At 44.9% G+C, this 22,035-nt stretch overlaps 1 protein-coding gene across 2 annotated transcripts in view; it reads left to right on the plus strand.

Moving 5' to 3' along the window:
• The first annotated feature begins 636 nt into the window (after positions 1-636).
• Positions 637-22,035, plus strand: part of RABEP1 (rabaptin, RAB GTPase binding effector protein 1) — an 81,506-nt gene continuing 60,107 nt past the window's right edge. For both annotated transcript variants that reach the window (XM_041001464.1, XM_041001465.1), the window contains exon 1: positions 637-876. In XM_041001464.1, coding sequence (XP_040857398.1) covers positions 858-876 — 19 coding nt within the window. In that variant the 5' untranslated portion in view covers positions 637-857. The remainder of the gene's footprint in view (positions 877-22,035) is intronic.

Consider the following 22,035-nt stretch of genomic DNA (forward strand, 5'->3'; position numbering starts at 1 on the left):
TCAAGGGGAAGTTAATTCTGGGGTCCCAGGGATCCAGAAGTTGGACCTGAAGAAGGGGTACAGGTGCCCGACTCCTCACCCTGGGGCAGGAAGGCGGCCACAGCGAGAGAGAGGAGAGCAGAGGGTGTGCTCTGGCCCATGGGTGCGGGCAGACCGTCTGTGCAGGGACCAGGGCTGTAAGGCCAGCAGGCCGACTTTTTGACTGCTAAGTGCATTGGCCTGTGCATCAGAACACCTGGGGTCGGACACAGGCTTTCCTGCTTGATTTCCTCATTGAAATGCTTCTTAGCCAGGGTGGTGAGGGTGACTCCCCCACGGGCACACAGGGGCCAGGTGCGCTTCATCCGCCTGCCTTCTCCCCTTGGCGTCAGGGCTGGGTGCAGGCCTCAGAGCGCATCTGCGGCACCCAGGCTCTCCCGTGGCCGCCGCTGCTGCTGCAGCGCCTCCTCCTCTCCTCCTGCTTGTCCTCCTCTCATCCTCCTCCTGCTCCTCTTCCTTCTAGTCCTGCTCTTCTTCCTCCTGCTCCTCCTCCTCCCGCCCCACCGCACTGCTCTCCCCGCCCCGCCCCTCCCCTCCGGCCAACGTCACGTGCCGCCCCATCCCCCCGCGCCTGCGCACTGCTTATTTCCCGCTGTCAGGATGAGGAGGCGGAGGTCGGCGCTCGGGTCCGTCTCTGCCCGGGGCTGTGGCGGCGCCGGCAGCTCCAGCCTTAGCAGTTCTTCCCTGGGCGGTGGCGGCAGCGGCAGCGGGGGCTCCTCGGTCGACGCCTCCTCCGCCAGCTGAAGTCCCAGAACGCCGCTTTACCCCGCCACCCCCATCCCCCGCCATCCCCGCTCCCCGAGGCCGCCCGCCTGGCCATGGCGCACCGGCCTGACGGTGAGGCTGCCCACCATGGCAGGGCGGCGGGCGCGGCCTGCCCGGCGTCGCGGGGAGGGGAGGGGACGGGCGGGAAGGGCGCGCAGGGCCCGGCGAGAGGGCGCGGGGTTGGGGCGCAGGGGCCTGGGGAGGGGGGACCTGGCGGAGCCGGGGCGCGTGGGGAGCCGGGGCGCGTGGGGAGCCGGGGGCGCCTGGCCGAGGGGTGCTGCGGGCAGCGGCGGGGCTGACACGTGGGTTCTGCCTGTGGGGAGGAGGGGACTGAGGAACATGTGCTGAATGGGCGAAAGAAAAAAAATCTTCGCCTAGGTGGTGGTGATGATAGGCTCTCACCAGTCCATGCTGAAATGCCCTTTGCGCTTAGCTTTGCGACGTACAAAAACTCAACCAGGGTCAGGAGCTGGATGGAGTAGCTTTTTTTTTTTTCCCCTAAAGTGGCAGTGTGGCTCCGTAGTGAGTGCTGACCCCAGGACCCCGGATCTCACAAACCCTGGGCCCACTTTTTCTTCTCTTTTTTTAACCTCTCTGAGCCTGTTTTGTCACCCATGTGAAAGGTTATGTCGTGGGTTTTTTTTTTTAATCTGGGAGAATAGCAGCATCACGTGTGGCAAGTAAAATGGTTTGGTATTAGAAGAGTTGTAGCAATAAAGAAGAGAAAGGTGTTTGGAGAAGGCCGGCGTTTGAGTGAATGACATCCGTATTCCTGGAAGAAAGAAGATTGGTACCCTGCGCAGTCCAGCTTGGTTGCGAGGGTCTGCTGGCGAGATGGACCCCCCTCGGTCTAGAATTTACTATCTGCATTTGTGTTAGGTAGCAGTATGTTGGAGCTTGTGCAAGATCCAGCTGTGTTTCATTGACGGAGCACTCCCAGGTCTGTTCAATCATCAGTGTGTGTGCCTCGCCTCTTGCAGTGTGATTGGATGTCCGGGATTTAGAGCTGTACTCAGGGAAGTTTGTCCCAACTTGCTTCAGCCAGAGGTTTTTCTGGAAGTGTCCCCCCTGTTTGTTGATGGAGCTTGAAACAATGTTATCAGATGTGAAGGCTCTAACTGCTGACTGGAAAGCCTGTTCCAGTCTTTTTGTGAGTTGCCTAGGGGGAGATGCACCTGGAGCTGTTGAACGTGCTTGCTACTTGTGTTCCTGTAGAAGAGGAGGGAGTCGTTTCTGGTGGACTGTCAGATGTTCAGGATGTTTGCTGGCTACATTTTAATTCTCGCCTCTTGCATCTGGTGTTAGGGAAACATGCTTTGCTCCTCCACAAGGCCTCCTTGTTAACAGCAAGCTGGCCTGCTGGTTCTGATGTGGGCAACTAGGTATGCCCAGCCTGCCACTGCCGCCACCTTCCACCGGGCTGCACGGAGCAAACGTCGGGCGGCTCAGGTGACATGACAGCCTGGAATCAGAATTCCATGCCTCTTGCAAGATGTGCAATGGTCTTCGTGGTAGATAGGCACAAGTGACTAAGCACTTGAGAGAAGCTAGGAAAAATTAGCTTCAGGAGCTCTAGTATTGTTGCTATTCTTAGTGCAGGTTTATTTCCCATTTTTTTTTCCCGAAGCTTGTGACTCCAGGGTGAGATGTGGCTTGGGTCCATTGCAGTTGTGTTAAATTTATGTAGTAAGTGGACAGGGACTGCGGACAGAAGGGGAGAGAGATCTGGTCTCTTTTTAGTTGAATGCACACAGCCCCAATTAGCTTTGAGCACAACCCAGGATTCTTCAGCACTAGCGTGACAGGCAGAAGCTGGCCGCCTGTCTTTGACCTTTAACTTCATCCCCTTTCAGAAGCATTTGTCTATTTTGACAGCACTTCCCCCCAACCCCCAACATCTTGCTTTGTTTTTCATGGAGATGTGGCAGATTCGGAAAAGAGTAGATTCTTGTGTTAATTGAAAGGATAAGCTGCAGCCTTTTTTTTTTTTTTTGTCTTTATATTGTCAGTTTTTGGACTTTTTTTTTTCAATGGAGCATTTTTAATTTACTAGTTTCAAATCTGTTTTAATAGTCAGTAAAAGTTCAATTGAGTCTATTTTCCCTGGAGAATACAAAGGACAACAATTTCAAATGTTGGTATTTTACTCTATCTTGGACACATCTGAAGTTTTCTGTCATTCCTCACTTTTTTTCTGGAGTTAACACAGGCAGCAGTACCTTTTATTCCTCGAATAGGCACACTTCCCATACCAGGTCTGCAACCTGCCATTCTTAGGAGATGTTAACATTATCTTCTTGTCACTAGTTATGCGGCCATGTAATGGGCTGTCTGTATGGGAGGTGTTATCTTGGGCCATTGTCCTGTAATTGAGGTGGGTACTGTTGTAATATTACTGCTCTGATTTTATTGATGAGAAAACCAAAACAGAAGTGAAAGACTCGTGCTTGGAGCTACACAGTCAGTGAGGGAACTGGGATTCAGATCCAGGTGGTGTAAGGCCGGGACCCTCTGTCCTGTGTACTGGATCATGGTGCACTGTCCAGGTCTGTGTTGAGGTCTGCTTTCCTCCCCTCACCCACTTCTAAAAAAGTTTTATCAGAAAGGCAGAGTCCCAGAGAGAGAGCTCACAAGTGAGATCGGTGGTACACCTGCTGCTTCTCTCCTACAGCGCTAGGCCTGGAACTTCATCTGAGTGAGTGGCAGGGGCCCCACCACTTGCAGAGAGCTAGGTGGAAAGCGGAGCAGCTGGGACTTTGACAAGCATCGCAGGTAGTGGCCCGTCCCACTCCGTCGCAGCTTGAGCGCCTCGCCTTGTTCTTAGAATTGTATATTGGCTTGTTTCTGTTTTGATGGACAACCAGACTGTCTTCAGGGATTTTTGTTAATAAACAGTGCTGTAACTGATGTCCTTGAACCTGTTTTCAGACAGCCTTTTCTAAAGTAGGACTGCTGAATTAGAGTGCGGATTTAAATTTTAATAGCTGTGTCTAGCTCACTCTCAAAGGTGTCAGTTTGCACACCTGCCAGCAGTGTGTGTGTGTGTGTGTGTGTGTGTGTGTGTGTGTGTGTGTTGAGTGTATGGTGGGGGTGGATTTCCTCCTCCACAATTTTACAAGTTTCAAATGTTATCAGTTGTTTTTAAGTCTGTGTCTTCTGATGGAATTCTTAAAAATGTGCTGTTGTTCAGCTAACATCGTGTACCTGGTCTATGCCAAGTCCTGTGTTAGATGCTAAGAAAGAAGAGGGTGAGCAAAGCCCTTGTTCCTAAGTAACAAATCATTGAGTTATTAATTAGCTAATCCCACAGACAGGTATGAAACTATTCGTTCGCCTCACGTAGGTGTGTGCTACTTTCCAGGCGCTTGGGATACATCCGTGGGCGACACGGATAGTAACTCTGCCCCAGTGTGGGATGGGCAGGTAAGAAAAAGCAAAAATAATCAACTGATAGGAATTCTCAGGTGATGATGTGCTGTGGAAAGGAAGAGAAAGTGGAGCAGGGTGAAGAAAAGGGGCGGGGCTGATTTTCCCCAAGAGGAGATGTCTGTGCGGGGCTTGCTGCAGGAAGCAGAGGCGTTAGCTGTGAGTAAATGGAGAAGGGCTCTCCAGGTGAGAGTGCCCGGCTCTGTGCAGATGCCGTGGGGTGGCGGTGTGTCTGAGGGATGACTTGGAGGTCAGCTTGGCTGCAGTGATGTCAGGAGGCTGAAGGCAGTGACGGTGAGGGCGCTGAGGCAGATCTGGCAGAGCCCTCTGGGTGTGGTGCAGACTCACTTTTAGCACAGGAAGCCGTGGCAAAAGGTTTTGAACTGAGGAGTGAGGTTTTTGAAAGTTAATCCGGGTTGGAGGATTGGCATTAGAGTAATAGGTGAGGGAGGCATGGATTCTGTGAAGAGGTGACAGGACTTGTTGGAATAGCATGCAGGGTTTGCTGGTGCTCTAGGTATGAGCTGCAAGAGGGAGACCAGGATCACTCGGAAGTTTTAGGCCTGAGCACCTGTGTGCTCCCCTGCTGTGATGTCTGAAGATGCCTGCCCAGTTTAGGGAGACCAGCAGGGGTTTCCCAGAAGGTGGGCCTGAAGCGGAAATGTCAATGTTGTGGGTGGACAGGAGTGTGTTTCCCGTGCTTGTGGGGGAGGGAAGCAGGACCACTAAGAGAATTGCAGGAATGTCTGTGTGCCTGGAGTAGAGCCCAGAGGGTGTGAAGCAGGTGTGGGCTGGCCTTTGTGCCCAGTCCTTGGGGCTGCTGGGAGGCCCCTGAAGGAGTCCTTGCAGCAAGTGACATGCTGGCTATGTGATTTGCACCTGATCATTAGTGGGTTTGCTAATTACAGCGCCTTTCTGTTTGGTCACCTGTGTGTGTCTAGTACCTGCTTCCTCTCCCAGTTGGTTGGTTGGTTTTTTTTTTTTTTTCCTCATGAATTTGGAAATTAAGAGCTGCTGATGGCTGAATGTCCAACTACATTCACCAGAATGGAATATTCTGAACCCTTCTGTATTAAGCCACTTGCCGTGTTCTTTCTGCTCCTCAGGGCCCAGTTGAAAGGTTCTCTAGTTTCTCTGTACTGTAGAGGCTTCTGCCTTGGCAAAATGGGTTCACGTGCCCTCAGTGCGCCCCCGTGGGACTCTGTCTCCATCCTAAGGTGGAACTCTTGCAAGGAATCCAGAATACTATTTGGAGGTAAAAATTTACGTATGTGAAAGGCAGAGTCAGAGAAGGAGACAGATCTTGCATCTACTGGTCCTAAATGACTGCATCAGCCAAATCGCGGCTCGCCAGGAACTCCCTGCACTGTCTGTGTAGGTGACGCGGCCAACTGTTGGGCCATCTTTTTTTTGGGGGGGTGGAGGCAGGATATTTATTTGAATGTCAGAGTTACAGAGACCGAGGAGAGTAAGACAGGGCTCTTCCATCTGCTGTTTTATTCCCCAGATGGCTGCAGCTGGGCTGGGCTAACACCAGGGGCAACAAATTCCTGGGTCTCTCCCAGGGGTGCAGAGTCTCAAGCACTTGGGCCTCTTCTGTTTTTCCTGGTACATTAGCTGGGTTGAAGTGGAGCAGCTGGGATTCAAACCAGTGATCATATGGGATGCAGGTGGCATTTTAACAGATTGTGCTACAACGCTGGCCTTAAGAATCCTCAACATTTTCATTTTTGTAGTATCGGTTCTTGTTATGACAAGCCTAAAACTGATATTTATTACAAATTTAATGGCTTTTGGTGTTACTTGATGTCTTTAGGTATATATACCGTATGAAAATGAAAGGCTATAAAGGCTATAACTTAAAGAAATCCTGGAGACTAGTTATCTTGATTTCACAGATAGGAAAATTAAGGACTAACAAGATAAAAATAACTCACATTGTAGCTGAGCTAGTATTAGAATTTAGGAGTGGAGTGGGGCTGTTACCTCTCTTCTGACTAATGCTTCGTTTTGTGTAGAATGAGCCTTTCCGGAAAACGCTGCTGAAAAGTGATAATAGAGTGGGTATAGCCTGATACTAGATAATTGTTAATAATTTTTTCTTTAATACTCTCATTTTTTTAAAAAAAGATTTGCTTTATTTTTATTGGAAAGGGGATTTGTTTCATTTTTATTGGAAATGTGGATTTATAGAGAGGAGGAGAGACAAAAGATCTTCCATCTGCTGGTTTACTCCCTAAGTGGCAACGATGGCTGGAGCTGAGCTGATCCAAAGCCAGGAGCTTCTTCTGGGTCTCCTCCATGGGTGCAGGGTCACTGCTTTCCCTGGCCACAGGCAGGGAGCTGGATGGGAAGTGGAGCAACCGGGACATAAAGCCACTGAGTCATTGTGCCAGGCCCAATACTTTCATTCTTTAAGCAAATATTTACTGCTTGTACTTACTGATAATGCAGATTATGTTGGGGATATTATAGCAAAGTGCCCCTTTCCTTATGGATCTTAAGCATTTAGTGGTAAAATAAAGACACACCACTTTAAGGGAAAGGCAGTTTCCTCACGGGAGCTGGTCCTCTCAACGTAGTACTTGCCCCAGGATGAAGTGAGCACTCAGTATTTAGTGAAAGACAGAAGACAGCCCACGGTTACAACACTATGGTGGCTCTTTCCCATTTGCAGATACTTTGTGACACGTTGTAGAGATAGATGTCTTATTGTTCAGAATGTTGACCACAGGATTCCCCCTCCACTTCCTCCTCACTACATCCCTAGCTGTTTTGGAGAAAGCTATAGTTGAAGAGAGCCCTAAGAATTGTGTAGAATTTTTTGACAGGTGAAGAAGAAATGGTGAAATTCTTGGACATATGCCACCTATGAAGAGTGAATGTTGAAGAAGTAGAAATCTGAACAGACTGATGAGTAAGAGATTGAATCAGTAACGATAGGCTGTCATTAAAAACAAAGCCCGGGACCTTGTCTTCCCAGTGAATTCTACCAAACATTGGAAGAACTAATGCCATTTCCTCAACTATTGCAAAATATTGAAGAGGGACTACTTCCAGACTCATCCTATGAAGCCAGTATCGCCTTATTATCAAAACCAAATGATGATACAACGACAAAACACAACCCAGTATCCTTCATGAGAACGCAGGTATCGACAGGATGTTAGCAAACCAGAGTCGGCACATTCAGAAGATGACTCAGCATTTATCCTGTAGAATTCACTCCATGGATACAAGGATGGGGTCACATGCAAATCAGTAAATCTGCATTTATGGAAACAGCAAGGAACAGAAATCACATGGTCATTTTAATAGATAACAGAAAAAAATACTGGACAAAATTCAGCATCCCATCACGATAAAGACTCAGCAAATTATAGGAAACTTTAATGTAGAAGGAACTGTAACACAGTATGTTAGAACTTGGGCTTTTTTCTGTTTCTGTGAAGATTGCCAGTAGTGTTCTGACAGGGATTGTATTCCAGCTGTAGATTGCTCTGGGTGATATGAGCATTTTAAGTTATTCTGAGCTAGGAACAGAGGAGATCTTCCCATTTGTGTCTTCGTCCATTTTAAAAAAAGATTCATTTATTTTCATTGTAAAGTCAGATATACAGAGAGGAGGAGACAGAGAGGAAGATCTGTCCAGTGATTCACTCTAAGTGGCTGCAATAGCTGGAGCTCAACCAATCTAAAGCCAGGAGCCAAGAGCTTCCTCTGGGTCCCCCACGTGGGTGCAGGGTGCCCAAGGCTTTGGACCATCCTCGACTGCTTTCCCAGGCTACAAGCAGGGAGCTGGACAGGAAGTAGGGCCACTGGGATGTGAACCAGTGCCTATATGGGATCTTGGTGCGTGCACGGTGAGGACTTTAGCTGTTAGGCTACCATGCCAGATCCAGTCTTCTTCCACTTATTTCAGCAATTTCTTACAGCTTTTGGTATTGATCTTTTGTCTCGACTTACATTTATTTTTTTAACATTTATTTTTATTGGAAAGTCAGATATGCAGAGAAAAGGAGAGAAGAGTCAGAGAGGACTATCTTTCGTCCACTGATTCACTCCCCAAATGACCACAATGGCTGGGACTGAGCTGATCCAAAGCCAGGAGCCTGGAGCCTATTTGGGTCTCCTACCCAGGTGAAGGGTCCCAAGGCTTTGGGCTGTCCTCGACCACTTTCCCAGGCCACAAATGGAGCTTGATGGGAAGTGGGGCCGCTCGTATTAGAACTGGTACCCATATGGGATCCTGGTGCATTCAAGGCGAGCACTTTAGCTGCTAGGCCACTGCGCCGGGTAAATTGATTTTTAAATTGTGTTTAAGGCAGGTGCTGTGGCATAGCATGACATGCTGCAGCCCACATCCAGTCTCACAGTGCCAGTTCAGGTCTTAGCTCTTCTGTTTCTGATCCAGTTTCCTTTAAATGTGCCTGCTAAACAGCAGGGAAGTACCTGACTTCCTGCCCGGCCAAAAGGACATGCAGGTTCCTTCCTGGCTCCTGACTTTGGCCTGGCCCAACCCTGACTGCTGTAGTCGTTTGAGGAGTGAAATAGCAAATCAAAGCTCTTTCTGTCTTTCAAACAAATATCTTTACATTAAAAAAAATTGTGGCTGTTATTTTGGTTCCTTTTTCAGGTCGTTGTTAGGGTAGAAAAGCTACTGTTTTCGTATATTGATTTCTTTCTTTCTCTTAACTGCTCTGGGTAGGATTTCCAGTCCTGTGCTCTATAGAAGTGCTGGAAGCAGGCATCCTTATTTTGTTCTATATCTCTAAAAGAAAAGCTTTCAACTTATTCCTACTCAGTGTGTTAGCTGTGGCTTCATATAAATAGAAAAAAAGTCTAGAAATTTGGGGGAGATTACAAAGTACCCCCCAAATTGTATTAATTGTTGTAGTAATCTAAACAACATGGGACTGGCATAAAAATTGACATAGACTGATGAAACAGAATAGAGAGCCCAGAAAGAAAGCTACATGTTCATAGCCAACTGAATTTCAGCAGAGATGCCAAGAACACATGACAATAATGAGTCTTTGTAATAAATGGTGTTGTGGAAACTAGATACCTACATGCAGAAGAATAAAATTAGATTTTTGTCTTTTGTCAAAAGACCAAAGACTGAAATGTAAGACTCCAGAACTGTGAAAATACCGAATAAAACAAGGTAACATCTCTGATTTGGACAATGATGCTTTTGTTTTTTTCTGTGAATTTAAAAAGAATCGGCAAAGGCAAAAATAAATAACATTACAACAAGCAAAAACTTCTGCACAGCAAAGTAAAGAATAGCGAAGAGACAACCTATGGAATGGGAGTAAGATTCAGAGACCATATGTTTGCTAAAGGGCTAAATATCGTGTGTGTGTGTGTGTGTGTGTGTGTGTGTGTGTGTATGTATCCAGACAACTCAACAGCAGGAAAAACAAATGACTAAAAAATAGGTAAAAGGCCTTCATCAACATTTCTTAGAAAACATAATAATGGCAAACAGATTTATGAGGAAAAAAAAAATCCTCAGTATCACTAACATTCAGGAAAATGTGAATTGAATCACAATGAGTCATTGTCTTGTCAAAATGACTGTAGGAGAAGATGGAAGGGGAGATGGTGTGAGGTTCAGCCGAGAAGCCAGCACTTCAGATGGCCACATCCCACTCCGGAATGCACACGTAAGTTCTGGCTATTCTAGGCCCAAGGACCTTACCAAGTACCTGGCTCTTGACTTTTGCCTGGCCTAGCCCACGTTGTTACGGTCATCTGGGGAGTAAGCTAGCAGAGGGAAGTTTTCTGTTTCTCCTGTTTCTCTGCCCTCCAAATAAAAAGCAAAAAGATGCATTTGGTGAATGGGCAAGATGCTGTTGGGGCACCAACAACATGCGTGCAATGCCTGGTTCTAGTCCTGGCTGCACATCCAGCATCCTGCTAGCGGACACAGTGGCAGGCATCCGATGACAGCTGATCTACTTGGGTCCCTGCCACCTATGTGGGACTGAAGGGAGTTCCTGGATTCTGGCTTCAGTCTGTTCCGGTCCTCGCTGTTAGGGATTCATTTGGAGAGTAAACTAGTTGACGGGAGATCTCTGGTGCTTTTCAAATAAAAATGCAAAAGTGTTCATGAGGTTATAGAGAAAGGGGAACCCTTGCACCCTCTTGGTGAGGATATAAATTACAGCTGTTCTGGCAGGCAGTATGGAAGTTCCTTGGAAAATGAAAAACAGAACTTTATGATCTACCTGTCCCACCCCTGGGCATGTGTCCAGATGAAGTGAAGCATTCCCATGTTTACTGTGACACTGTCCACTGCAGTCAGTGGACATCTGGCAGTTTATATTTACTCAGCCTTAAAGGGAAGGAAAGTCTATTTGTGACAATGTGGGTCAGCCTGGGGACCACTATGTTAATTGAAGAAAGCCAGTGCAGAGAGACCTATAGAAGGGAATTTCTAGAAGTTTGTGGAAAATGTGTTTTGAACACAACAACCAGGATTTTCAGAAGATTTTTTTTTTTATATCCAACTTGCCTTTAAATTCCTTTTTTTTTTTTTTTTTTGCATAGACTTTTTGAAGTACCTTTGTAGTGCATGATCTTGTTCATGTGGAATCTGAGAAACTTGATCTGCTAGAATTAGAATGCAGAGCGGGGATTACCAGAGGTGTGGCGGCTTGGCGGAAGTGGGGTTGTGGAGATGCGAGTCAAAATGTTATTCTAGTTAGGAATTAGTTGAAGAGGTCTGTTGCATGGTATGGTGACAATAGTTAACGGCATGATAGTCTTGAAAAATGCAGAGTGGATGTTGAGTGCTCTAGCCACCAAAAAAAAAAAAAAAAAAGGGTACATTTGTTGGTGGGCTGTGGTTAAGCATTCTTCAGTGTTTATATGCTACAGAACAGCATGTATTGGAAATCCATACAGTTTTCTATTACTTCTTAGAATCAAAGAACCTTTGAGAGGTGGCTGTGATGCCTAGAGGAAGATGTTAGGGGATCATGAAGTGAAGGGCTGGAGTATGTGCAGTGTGGTTGTAGGAAGTCCACTCGGAGTCAGGCTTGAAGAAAGAGTGAGCCGGGTGGTGGACAGCTTTTCCATCCGAGGTTGGATTTTCCTGTGTGATGCATGGCCTGTGTGTTTGGATTGAGCAATGCTGTGCTCAGAAGCTCTCTATGGAAATGGCACAGAAGCTTGGCCATGAGGCAGATGGTTGGTTGGGTTTAAGGTAAATTAGGCTCCTGCTTTGTCTTGGTGGGAGATAGTGTTATAACCTATGTTACTGGGAATAAAGAGAATAATAAATGCGAGAAGTGTGGTGGTACTAAAATGACAACTTGCTGAGCATTTTGAGGGGATGTGGAGAGGAGAGAAACTAAAGAGGATGTTGTGAGTGGGGATAGAATCTGAGCAAACAGTGCGAGGATGGATTTTAGTAGTAGCAAGTGACCAGTTTGGTTTTATTTACATTGATCTGGAATACTCATGGCACCCCATGTAGAAATACTCAGTAATTGGCTAGAAATATAAGGGTATTTTAGAAAGCTTTTGAAACAATGGAATTAAAAATTTTTTTCCAAACCTGTGCATCTGTTTTTATATTATAAACTTTCATGACCTTAAAAAGGTTTATTTATTTGAAAGGCTGATGGCCAGGAGCTTCTTTCAGGTCTCCCATGTGGGTGTAGGGTCCCAAGGCTTTGGGCCGTCCTCGGCTGCTTTCCCAGGCCATAGGCAGGGAGCTGGATGGGAAGTGTAGCTTCTGGAAAACATGAACCAGTGCTCATATGGGATGCTGGCGCTTGGCATGAGGAGGATTAACCAATTGAGCTATGATGCTGGCCCCCAGAATAAATTTTAAAATCATGTTGATAAATGTACTAGTGTACAGCCACTTGCGGAAGTATTAAGGCTGTGACCGCATGCTTGTGTATGAGTTTTCTTTTAAATATTTATTTGTATCTGAGGCAAATTTGCAGAGAGATAACTTTTATCTACTGCGTCACTCCCACAATAGCTGTACCGGCCATACCTGAGTCGATCTGAAGCCAGAAGGTTCTTCAGGTCTCCCATGTGAGTTCTTGGTCCCAAGGACTTGGGCCATTCTCCACTGTTTTTTCCAGGCCGCAAGCAGGGCACTAGATGGAAAGTGGAACAACTTAGATGGGATATGGTGCAGCAGGCTGAGGATTAGTAGGCTAAGCCTTGACACTGGCCCATTTGTGTATGTTTTAAGAATAGAGAGAGAGATTTAGATTGTTGTAGATGCTAAAGATCTGCCCATGCCAGTGGTACGGGAGAGCTGAACATACGAAATTAAAGAGATAGTAGGTCTCAAGAAAGTTGAAAGAGTTGGGATGGATCAAGAGCATTGGAGTCAGTGGGAGATGAAGACCTTGTCTTTTAAAGCAGAAAGGGAAATGTAGCCTCCACTTCTTCATTCGCTTATTCCAACAGACATGGTTTGAATCTGTGGACAGAGAAGACCAGCTGCCTGTACTCACAGTGCTTACAGTGGTGGGACCTTTCCCACAGTCAGGTAGATTGAGTTCCTCCCAGTTATCTTAACCAAAGAACACAGAAAGTAAGTTGGCACCTAAAGGTGTTACAAACCACCACCCTTCTAATTGCACAGGAAGTAAGTTAATTCATGATACACTCTGAATGCCTTGACATTTGAGCTGATTTCTCCCATGAAACCTTGGTTGAGATAGAAAATCTAGTTAGTGTAGAACCTGATTGGATCCTCTCATGAGAACCTCATCAGAGCAAGCCAGGTTTGAGTTGGGTTGCTGTTGGCTTTGGTTTCGATGATCAAAAATTGAGGAACAGCTTTCTTCTAATTCAAGGCATTTAGTCTCCAGTTGATGGGACTTTTTCTAAATAAACTTATTGTCTATAAACTGCAGAAGGATATTCACTGTTTCAATTAATGTCGTTTGCAAAAGCCATTCTGCCTTTGTTCCTGAGAGATGGCCATCTAGCCTCTTAAGAACACTTATATTCTCTTCAGTAGCTATAAGGGTTAGAGAATTTTGAATTATTTTCCTCCTTACACTTTGGTTCTGGGCTTTCAAACAAATGATCAGTTTATTTTCAGATGAAAAATCTTTGTTCCGTGTTGGCAGTTCCTCTTCTGGGAGGGTTTGGTACCTTTGCTGGTTTGCGTGGCTTCCTCTTCCAGACTAGCCAGATGCTCTAGTAACTTGCAGCTTGTGCACCCTGAGTGAGTGTTAAGTGACCAAGACAGCCATGTCCCTCTCGGAGTGCCTGGGTTTGATCCCTGGCTCCTGCACCTCACGGCTTCTTCCAGGCCAGACCCTCAGAGGCAGCTCTGATGTCTCCGGTGATGGAGTTCCTGCTATTCAGATGGGAGGCTGGGTGGAGTCCCCGGGTCCCAGCTTTGATCTGGCCCTGTCTTAGCCAGTGTGAACCAGAGGGTGGGTCTCTGCTTCACTGAGAAATACAATTCTTTAACAATTTTGAAAAAAAAAAATGGTATACCTAAAATTGGTGAGACTGTTCTGGATATAGAACCTATATAATTTTCACAAAGAAGAGCAAAAATGTTCTTTTGTTCAGTATTGTAAGTGAATACTCCCTCAACTTGTTTTAATCTGCTGTATCATATTGGTTCATAATAAAGGTAGCAGTTTACTAATGACGTGATGTTAGACGTCTTTTCGTATTCCTATTTGCAATCTGCGTGTCTTTGTTGGGGTATGTGTTTGGCTCTTTTCCCCCCCACTCCTTTTTTCTTTTTTTTCATTAGTTTATTCATTTTCTTGCTGTTGCATTTTGAGAGTTCTTTGTATTTTTTTAAATAATAGTCCTTGGCCAGATATGTTGTTTGCAAATATTGTTTCCCAGTCTCCACAGCTTCTCCTCTGCGTCTCTTAGTGCTTTCTGCATAACAGAAGTTGTTAGTTTCAATGAAGTCCAACTTACTAATTATTTTTTTCCTGGGCTCTGCTTTTTGTGATGTTTCTAAAAAAAAAAAAAATATATCGTCTCCAAACCAAGGCCACATGGATTGTCTCCTCTGTGCCGTGAGGGTCACAGCTCTGCACTTCACAGTCAGGCCCGTGATCCGTCTTTGTAGAGGTTTGTGCCTGTTTGTTACGTGAACCTCCAGTTTTCCCTTGAAAAGTTGGCCTTTTCTCAACTTGATTGCCTGTTGTGTTTTATTAAGCATCTATTGTCTGTGATTATCCAATATTTGTGTGGATCTATTTCTGATATCTCCACTAATTTCTTCAATATTTTTTCTTCAAAAGTAATAAATATTTGTCATAAGACAATGTGCAGTTACCTAATTTCATTGTAAATGAAAGTCTGCATATAAGCTCATAAGCTCGCCTCTCAAATGAATAGTCAACGCCCTGATAGATATTTTTCTGTTAAAAAACATGTGTTTTGATGACCGAGGGTTGTTTTCAAATCTCCTTTTATTTTTGTGATAGAGATTGTATCCTTAGTTTTGAAATAAATCATCCATTTTTATTGCTGCTTAATAGTATCTCCAAGTCATTGGTGTGTTGGGGGGCATTTGGGGGGCTACATTCCTTACTCTGGCATTACTGAGTCAGAGAATATGGACGTGTAAAAAATTTAATTACAGCTATTAAATTCATTCATTCAAAAAAAAAAGAGATGAACACGCTGCCAGCTCCTTAAGTTAACAAATTCTTTGCATATGAGGAAGCTGGCCATTGGTGCGTGTGAAGCAAAATTTTCCTTCAGTCTGGTATTTGACTTTGAGATGTGAAAAGCAGTATTTTACATTGACTGAATGATCAGTTTCAAGGCTTGTGTTCCTCCCCTTTGTCTACTATTTACTTTTAAACACATTTGGTTTGTGTTTGCTTCAGTAGCACATATACTAAAAAAATTTTGATCACTATAAATTAAGTGGAAGAAGGAGAATCCAGCCCTTATTATTTATTTTCAAGCTGTGAGCCAGTGATACCATGCAGTGATTAGTTCATTTTCCTTTTCCTTTTTTTTTTTTTTTGGCAAAGATTTATTTATTATTATTGGAAAGGGAGAATTACAGAAAGAAAGACAGAAATATCTTTCCGCTGGTTCACTTCCCAAGTGGTCACAATGGTCAGAACTGAGCTGAAGCCAGAAGCCGGGAACCTCTTCTGGATCTCCCACGTGGGTGCAGGGCCCCAAGGCTTTGGGCCATTCTCCACTGCTTCCTAGGCCACAAGCAGGGAGCTGGATTGTGCTAGTTATGTTATTTATAAATATATATATGTATGTGTGTGTGTATTTATTCTTTGAAGGTGTTACCCCTGTTTCACAATTGAGAAAATGAAAGTTTTGGAATTTGTACAGGATCCAAGTTCCTATGACTATTTTCATGTCACCGACTCAAACTTAGGTCAGTTTTAATTAAGTAAGCTCTCAGGCCTTGAAAAGAAAAAGGGCCTGGCACTGTACCCTAGTGGCTAAAGTCCTCGCCTTGAATACACCAGGATCCTGTATGGGCACTGGTTCTAATCCCGGCAGCTCCACTTCCCATCCAATTCCCTGCTTGTGGCCTGGGAAAGCAGTTGAGGACGGCCCAAAGCCTTGGGACCTGCACCCGTGTGGGAGACCTGGAAGAAATTCCTGGATCCTGGCTTCGGATCAGCACAGCACCGGCCATTGCGGTCACTTGGGGAGTAAATCATTGGACAGAGGATCTTCCTCTCTCTGTCTCTCCTCCTTCTGTATATCTGACTTCCCAATAAAAATAAAATCTTTAAAAAACAAAAATTAAAGCAAAGCTTCCTATTTCTTCGCTGATCATAGAGAAAGTGTAAAGGACATTACACTTCCCATGAGTCTGTCCTTCAGGGTAATTTTTTTATTTTACTATATTTCTAGTTTGGTGTTATGTCTGCACATGAAGGCATTTGAGAATTGTAGCTCATATTGCACACGTGATCCTGTGTGCTGCTATTTTAGCTACGTGAAAGATTGGAAGATAATTTTTAGGAGACACTGACATGAAGTCTACTTTTTTTCTAAGTGGCAGCTAATTTAAAAATTTTAATTTTTAAATTGTTTCAGCATAAACAAGATTTCCACATCTTGTGTTTACATCACTAATTTATTGCTAAACAATGTGTACTTTATACTGTTGATGAACTTTATACTGTTCATCGTAGGCAACTCAAAAATATGGAAGGGCATAAATGAAGAAACATGACTAGGCAAAGACAGCAAAGACAACAATTTCTACTAATATTTTGATATATTTTTTCCCTACAATTTCCATGTTTATAAACTAGAAGGAACAAGACTCTTTAATAAGTATTTATTACATTCATTGTATTTCTCTTCTTAAATTAAGTAATGCCCCTACTGTATTTCTGAATAATAAGTGTTATTTTTAATAGTGTTTAACAGCTAATAGTATTCTAATGTGTGAATTTCATATTTTTAAAATAATTTATTTATTTATTGGAAAGTCAGATATACAGAGAGGAGGAGAGACAGATCTTCCGTCCGGTGATTCACTTCCCAAGTGAGCACAACGGCCGATGCTATGCTGATCCGAAGCGAAGCCAGGATCCAGGAACTTCTTCTGGGTGTCCCATGCGGGTGCAGGGTCCCAAGGCTTTGGGCTGTCCTCAACGGCTTTCCCAGGCCACAAGCAGAGAGCTAGATGGGAAGTGGAGCTCCCGGGATTAGAACCGGGACCCCGCACGGTCAAGGTGAGGACTTTAGCTCCTAGGCCACCGCACTGGGCCCCATAATATGTTTTAATTGGTCCCTCTAGTGGTAAATATTCCTTTTTCCTTTTCAGATTAGATTGTACTGAGAATCTTTATACATGACGGTGCTTCAGTTTGTGGATGAATGGGGTTTAAATGGTGCAGAAACTATGTAATTTTTGCATAATTTTTTCATAATAGGCATTTTGCATGAGCATTTATTGTAAAGGCAGTTAGGAAGGAGAGAGTAGGAGGGAGAGAAGGAGGGAGGGAGGGAGGGAGAAGGCAGGAGTCTGGAGTCTCTTTAGAGTCTCCTGTGTGGCAGGGATTCAAGGTGCCTCTCGGGCTGAATGTTGGCAGGAAGCTGGAATCCAAAGCAGAACTTCCATGTCCTATTTAACTATTTAATATTCTCAAAGTTCGGTAGCTTGAAACTTAAAAAGCTTTTCTTTACTCATCTGATTTGAAAGGCATACGGAGCCAGCTCTCCCATCCTCTGGTTCACTCTTCAGATATTGTACCAGACTGAAGGCGGGAACTCTGGGTCACCCACAAGGGTGGCAGGGACCCAAACACAGGGAACTGGATTGCCTGCTGTCTCCCGGGGTGCCTTAGCCGGAGGTTGGCACCCACGCTCCCTGGTGTGGCGTGTGGGTGTATCCAGGGGTGTTAGATGGCTAGCCCACATGCCTGTCCTGATACATTTATTGCAGCTTGTTGATTGTCTCTGGTATTGGTGAGGCATGCCTGTATCTCGGAGCTGGACAGCCAGTCCCTGGGGACCTAAGTTTTGATGTGTAACATGGCCGTAAGAAGAGCTTTCCGAGGCAGGTTCCATGTTCAAGGCTGTCAACGTTCCTCTCCTCTGGAGCCTCTTTGCACTCATTCTCCTTGTGTTTGTAGTTTGGGTTGTGATTTCCTTTGGGGGAACAGTCCTTTAAATCTGTCAGCATTTTCTTAGTTTCAGTTGTTGACTTCTTTATCTAAGGTGCAGACTTCATCTTTCTATGAGATAATCTTTGTTCACTGTAGCTGTTTCCTCTCTAACAGCCTTTCCCCTTGTAATTCACGGACAATGTTGGTCTGGTATACCTGCAGTAGGCTCAGTCCGGATGCGCTGGATCGCTCTTCTCAGCAGGTAGCAGCATCTTACTAATGTTTGGAAATAGCGACACTGGAGAAGGAGTTTGACGTTCCATTGCACAGATGCCTGTATGGCCAGGAGTGTGCCAGAGCAGGGCAGGAGCCCGTGTGCTTAAGCTGTCGCCTCCCATCTCCCAGGGATCTGGATTGGAAGTGATGAACTGTGTCTCCACCAGGCCCTCCAGTATAGCTTACGGGTGTGCCAGGCTGTGACTCAGCCCACGGTACTGCAGTGCCTGGTCCACCCAGGAGTGTTTCCAATACACTGTTTGCCTAGTTCTGATAGGACTGCTGTGTTTCTACCCTGAATTTCCTTGATATTTAAACCAAGCTTCCTGCTTAGGAAACTGAAAGCAATGAAAAGTATCTAAGTAAATGCTAAATGAGGATCTGAGTGGATGCCACAGAGGTTTATGGGTTACATGTGGACTAAGTGCTTTTCAGGTTGGAGGGGCTTTGTGCCAGTCTGCTCGCTTGTCCACGGGTCAGCGGGTCTCAGTTTCTCAGTTTACAACAGGTTTCTTTCTTGTGTCCCTCTTGGCATCTTGGGTCCAGGTAATTCTTTGTGGCAGGGTCTGTCCTGTGCTTTGTGTGCTGTTTGGCGGCATCTCTGGCTGCTGCCCACTGGGTAGACGATTAGCACCACTCCAGTGCTAACCACCAAAATGATCCACAGACCTGGCTGAGTATCCCCCAGTTAACACATTGAGAACCGCCGTTAAAAATGCCGTAGAATGCCCTTCTGCTTCTAATACAAAATGATGCACCAGACTTAAGAGGAACTCTTCACAGTATAATGTTCTTATAATTCTTATAATGTTCAATTTAAATGTTTTGTATTTTCATATGTAAATAAGCAATGTGATTGATTACCACACTAAGGGTACTGCACCTGTTACAACTACTGTTCTGTGGTGTGAGTCTCCTGTAACGCGTGTCATCACAGGGCACGCTAGTAGACTGCCGGAGTCGGTCAAAACCTTGTTTGAGCCTAAGCTCTTCCGCTTAGCAGCTGTGTAATTATAGAGAGATCACTTAATCGCTAAGACAATGTTTCTTCATCTATGACTTGGGGTGATAATATCTGCTTTATGATTTGTTTTGAAAGCTTAATGACTATACAAGACAACTGGCCCAGTATTCTATAGACAGCTGTAATTGGATGATTTAATCCTTACTGTCACCCTATAGGGTATTATTTCTACTGGCTTCCGTTTTTATAGATGGGGAGAAGGTGCAGAGCTGGGGTTCAGCTTGTGCTTGCGTGCCAGAGCCTGCCTCTCAGCTCCCGGCCGCTCCATTCACTGCCCTGTGAAGGGGTGACCCTTTGCTGTGCGCTCCCTGCTCTATCACCCTTTTCATTTTTTCCCTCGCTTTCCTTGAGCTTCCACCAACAAATATCAACATCAGCGTTCTCTCCTTGCAACTTTCACTGTTGGTTTTCTTGTTTCCTTATGGGAAAAAAAAAATCTTCACCCACATGTCGGCAGGATAGCTGTTTAGCAAAACTCAGATCCCTTCCTATGTATGACCTTGGTGTTTCTGAAAACTTCATAAATAATGCATCCAGCTTTCTCATAAATAAAATATAGCCTCATGATTTTTATTATATATTTATGAAGAACCTTTCTTCAGATAAGTAACCCTCTTGATACAGATTTTGTACCTATAGGTTAGCCTTTTTATAATACAAGTTGCAGAGAGACAAGGAATTACATCTGCATTTAAAATTTTCTGTGTTACAATAAAGGCCAGCGTGTACAGGGGCATTGGATTTGTCTTACATTGTTAAACGTGGCCTGTAGTGGTATCATGCTGCACTAGGTTTTTCCCCTGTAAATGATAGTCTTCAGAATACTTTAAAAACAGTTAGTTGGCACTAAAGGAATTGATAGTAACTGGAGATAGTTGTGAAGTGTGTGTGTGTGTGTGTGTGTGTGTGTGTGTGTGTATATAATATACCATTGTTAGAATTAGTAGAGGAATGCTTTTTAAAACATTTATCTGTTTTTATTTGAAAGGCAGATTGTACAGACAGAATGAGAGACAGAAAAATCTTCCATTTGCTGGTTCACTCCCCAGATGTCTGCAGTGGCCTGAATTGAGCTGATCTAAAGTTGGAAGCAAGGAGCTTTTTCCAGGTTGCCATATGGGTGCAAGGGCCCAAGAACTTGAGCCATCCTCCGCTGCTTTCCCAGGCCATAGGATCAGGGAGCTGGATTGGCAGTGGAACAGCTGGGACAGGAGCTGGCACCCATACCGTATGCCAGCGCTGCAGGTGGAGCGTTCGCCTGTCATGTCATGGTGCTGGCCCTGAAGTGCCTCATGGGGCCCTGCTTTTGAGCTAATTTATATGTAAGCCTCCCAACAGAAGTGAGAACTTTTTAGTGTTTTTAATTGAATATTCAAATCTGGATCCACATAAAGCCATATTTAAAATTGTTTAAAAAGTCCTCTTTCTGGCTTCTCCCTAATAATTTATTTGAAAAAAAAATGTACTATTTTCACTTTGGAATTTGCTGTGTTCCTGTGGTGGTACTTCCCACATTGTCTGCCTTCTGTGTTTCCTCTAAATGCAAAGTTAGATCTAAATTCTTGATTGTGTCCAGTATTGTTACGTGTGTGTGTGTAAGCATGAGTGAGCTCCCTGCTTGTGACCTGAGAAAGCAGCAGAGGACAGTCCAAAGCCTTGGGACCATGCATGCACATGGGGAACCCAGAAGAAGCTCCTGGCTCCTGGCTTCGGATCAGCGCAGCTCTGGCCGTTGCAGCCACTTGGGGAATGAACCAGCAGGCAAAGGATCTTACTCTTGCTCCTCTCTGTAAATCTTCTTTTCCAATAAAAATAAATCAGTCTAAAAAAAATTGAGAGTGGGAGCATGCACCCTCACCAGGAGGCATGTGTCTGTTTGCCTCTGCTTCTGAGATGTTCATCTCCAATCACTGAATTTTTGTCTTTATTCATTAAATTCCACTAGTTTAATAATAGCTAACATTTATAAAATATTTTGTGTATGCTTTGTTAAGTGATTTTTATGTGAGCAAGCAGTTATTATAAACTGTTAGTCACCATGTTAGGGAAATGACTACATTTTGTGAGATGAGATCTATTTTCATTTTGATTTGTGGCTGGCTGTTAACATGTTGGATTATGCCTGTTTGTAAACTCTCCTGGTGTCATGTTCAGGATGACTTGATTTTTTTTTTTCTTTTTTAAGATCTGTTTTATTTGTATGAAAGAGTTTCAGAGAGCGAGACCAAGAAAGACAAATCTTCTACCTGCTAGTTCACTCCCCAGATGATGGTTGGCACTGAGTGAGCCAGGAGCTCCATCCAAGTCTGCTTCCCACGTGGGTGCAGGGACGTGGACTTGGGCCAGTCCCGGCTGCTTTCGTAGGCGCGTCAGTGGGGAACTGGTTTGGAATTGAAGCAGCTGGGACTTGAGCTGGTTCTCATCGGAGATGCCAGCATTGCTGGTGGCAGCTTCACGCACTCCACCACAACACTGGCCCTAAATAGAGGTTTTAGCTGTAGCAGTAAAGGTGTAAAAAGCAGTTACTTTGGCATTTCTGTATTGTGTAGTTGCTATATTTTAGAAAAAGCTTCAGATGGATTATTTCATTAACAACATCAAGATGATAGTGAAGGCATTCCTCTGTAGTCCCTGTCACAGGTCTTGGTTCCTAAAACTGGCAACTCTTCAGGCCTCGAGAGGCAGGCCGGCTTGCGGGTGTGGGCTGAACTGTGAGGCCGAGCCGTCGGGCTTGGGACTAGCAGACAGTCTTGGCTGCATTTTTTGTTTGTATTGATTCATCAGCCTCACTTCCAGAATACAAATGAAGTGATGCTGGATGGACAGTGTGTGTGTGTGTGTGTGTGTGTGTGTGTGTGTGTGTGCGCGCGCGCGCGCGCGCGCACGTGCTTTAAAGAAAGTAGAAAAGGGATTTGTTTTAAATGAATAGGT

Source organism: Ochotona curzoniae, unplaced genomic scaffold, assembly GCF_017591425.1.
Source record: "Ochotona curzoniae isolate NIBS_2020 unplaced genomic scaffold, NIBS_Ocur_1.0 scaffold_2453, whole genome shotgun sequence".
Classification (NCBI taxonomy): Eukaryota; Metazoa; Chordata; class Mammalia; order Lagomorpha; family Ochotonidae; genus Ochotona; species Ochotona curzoniae.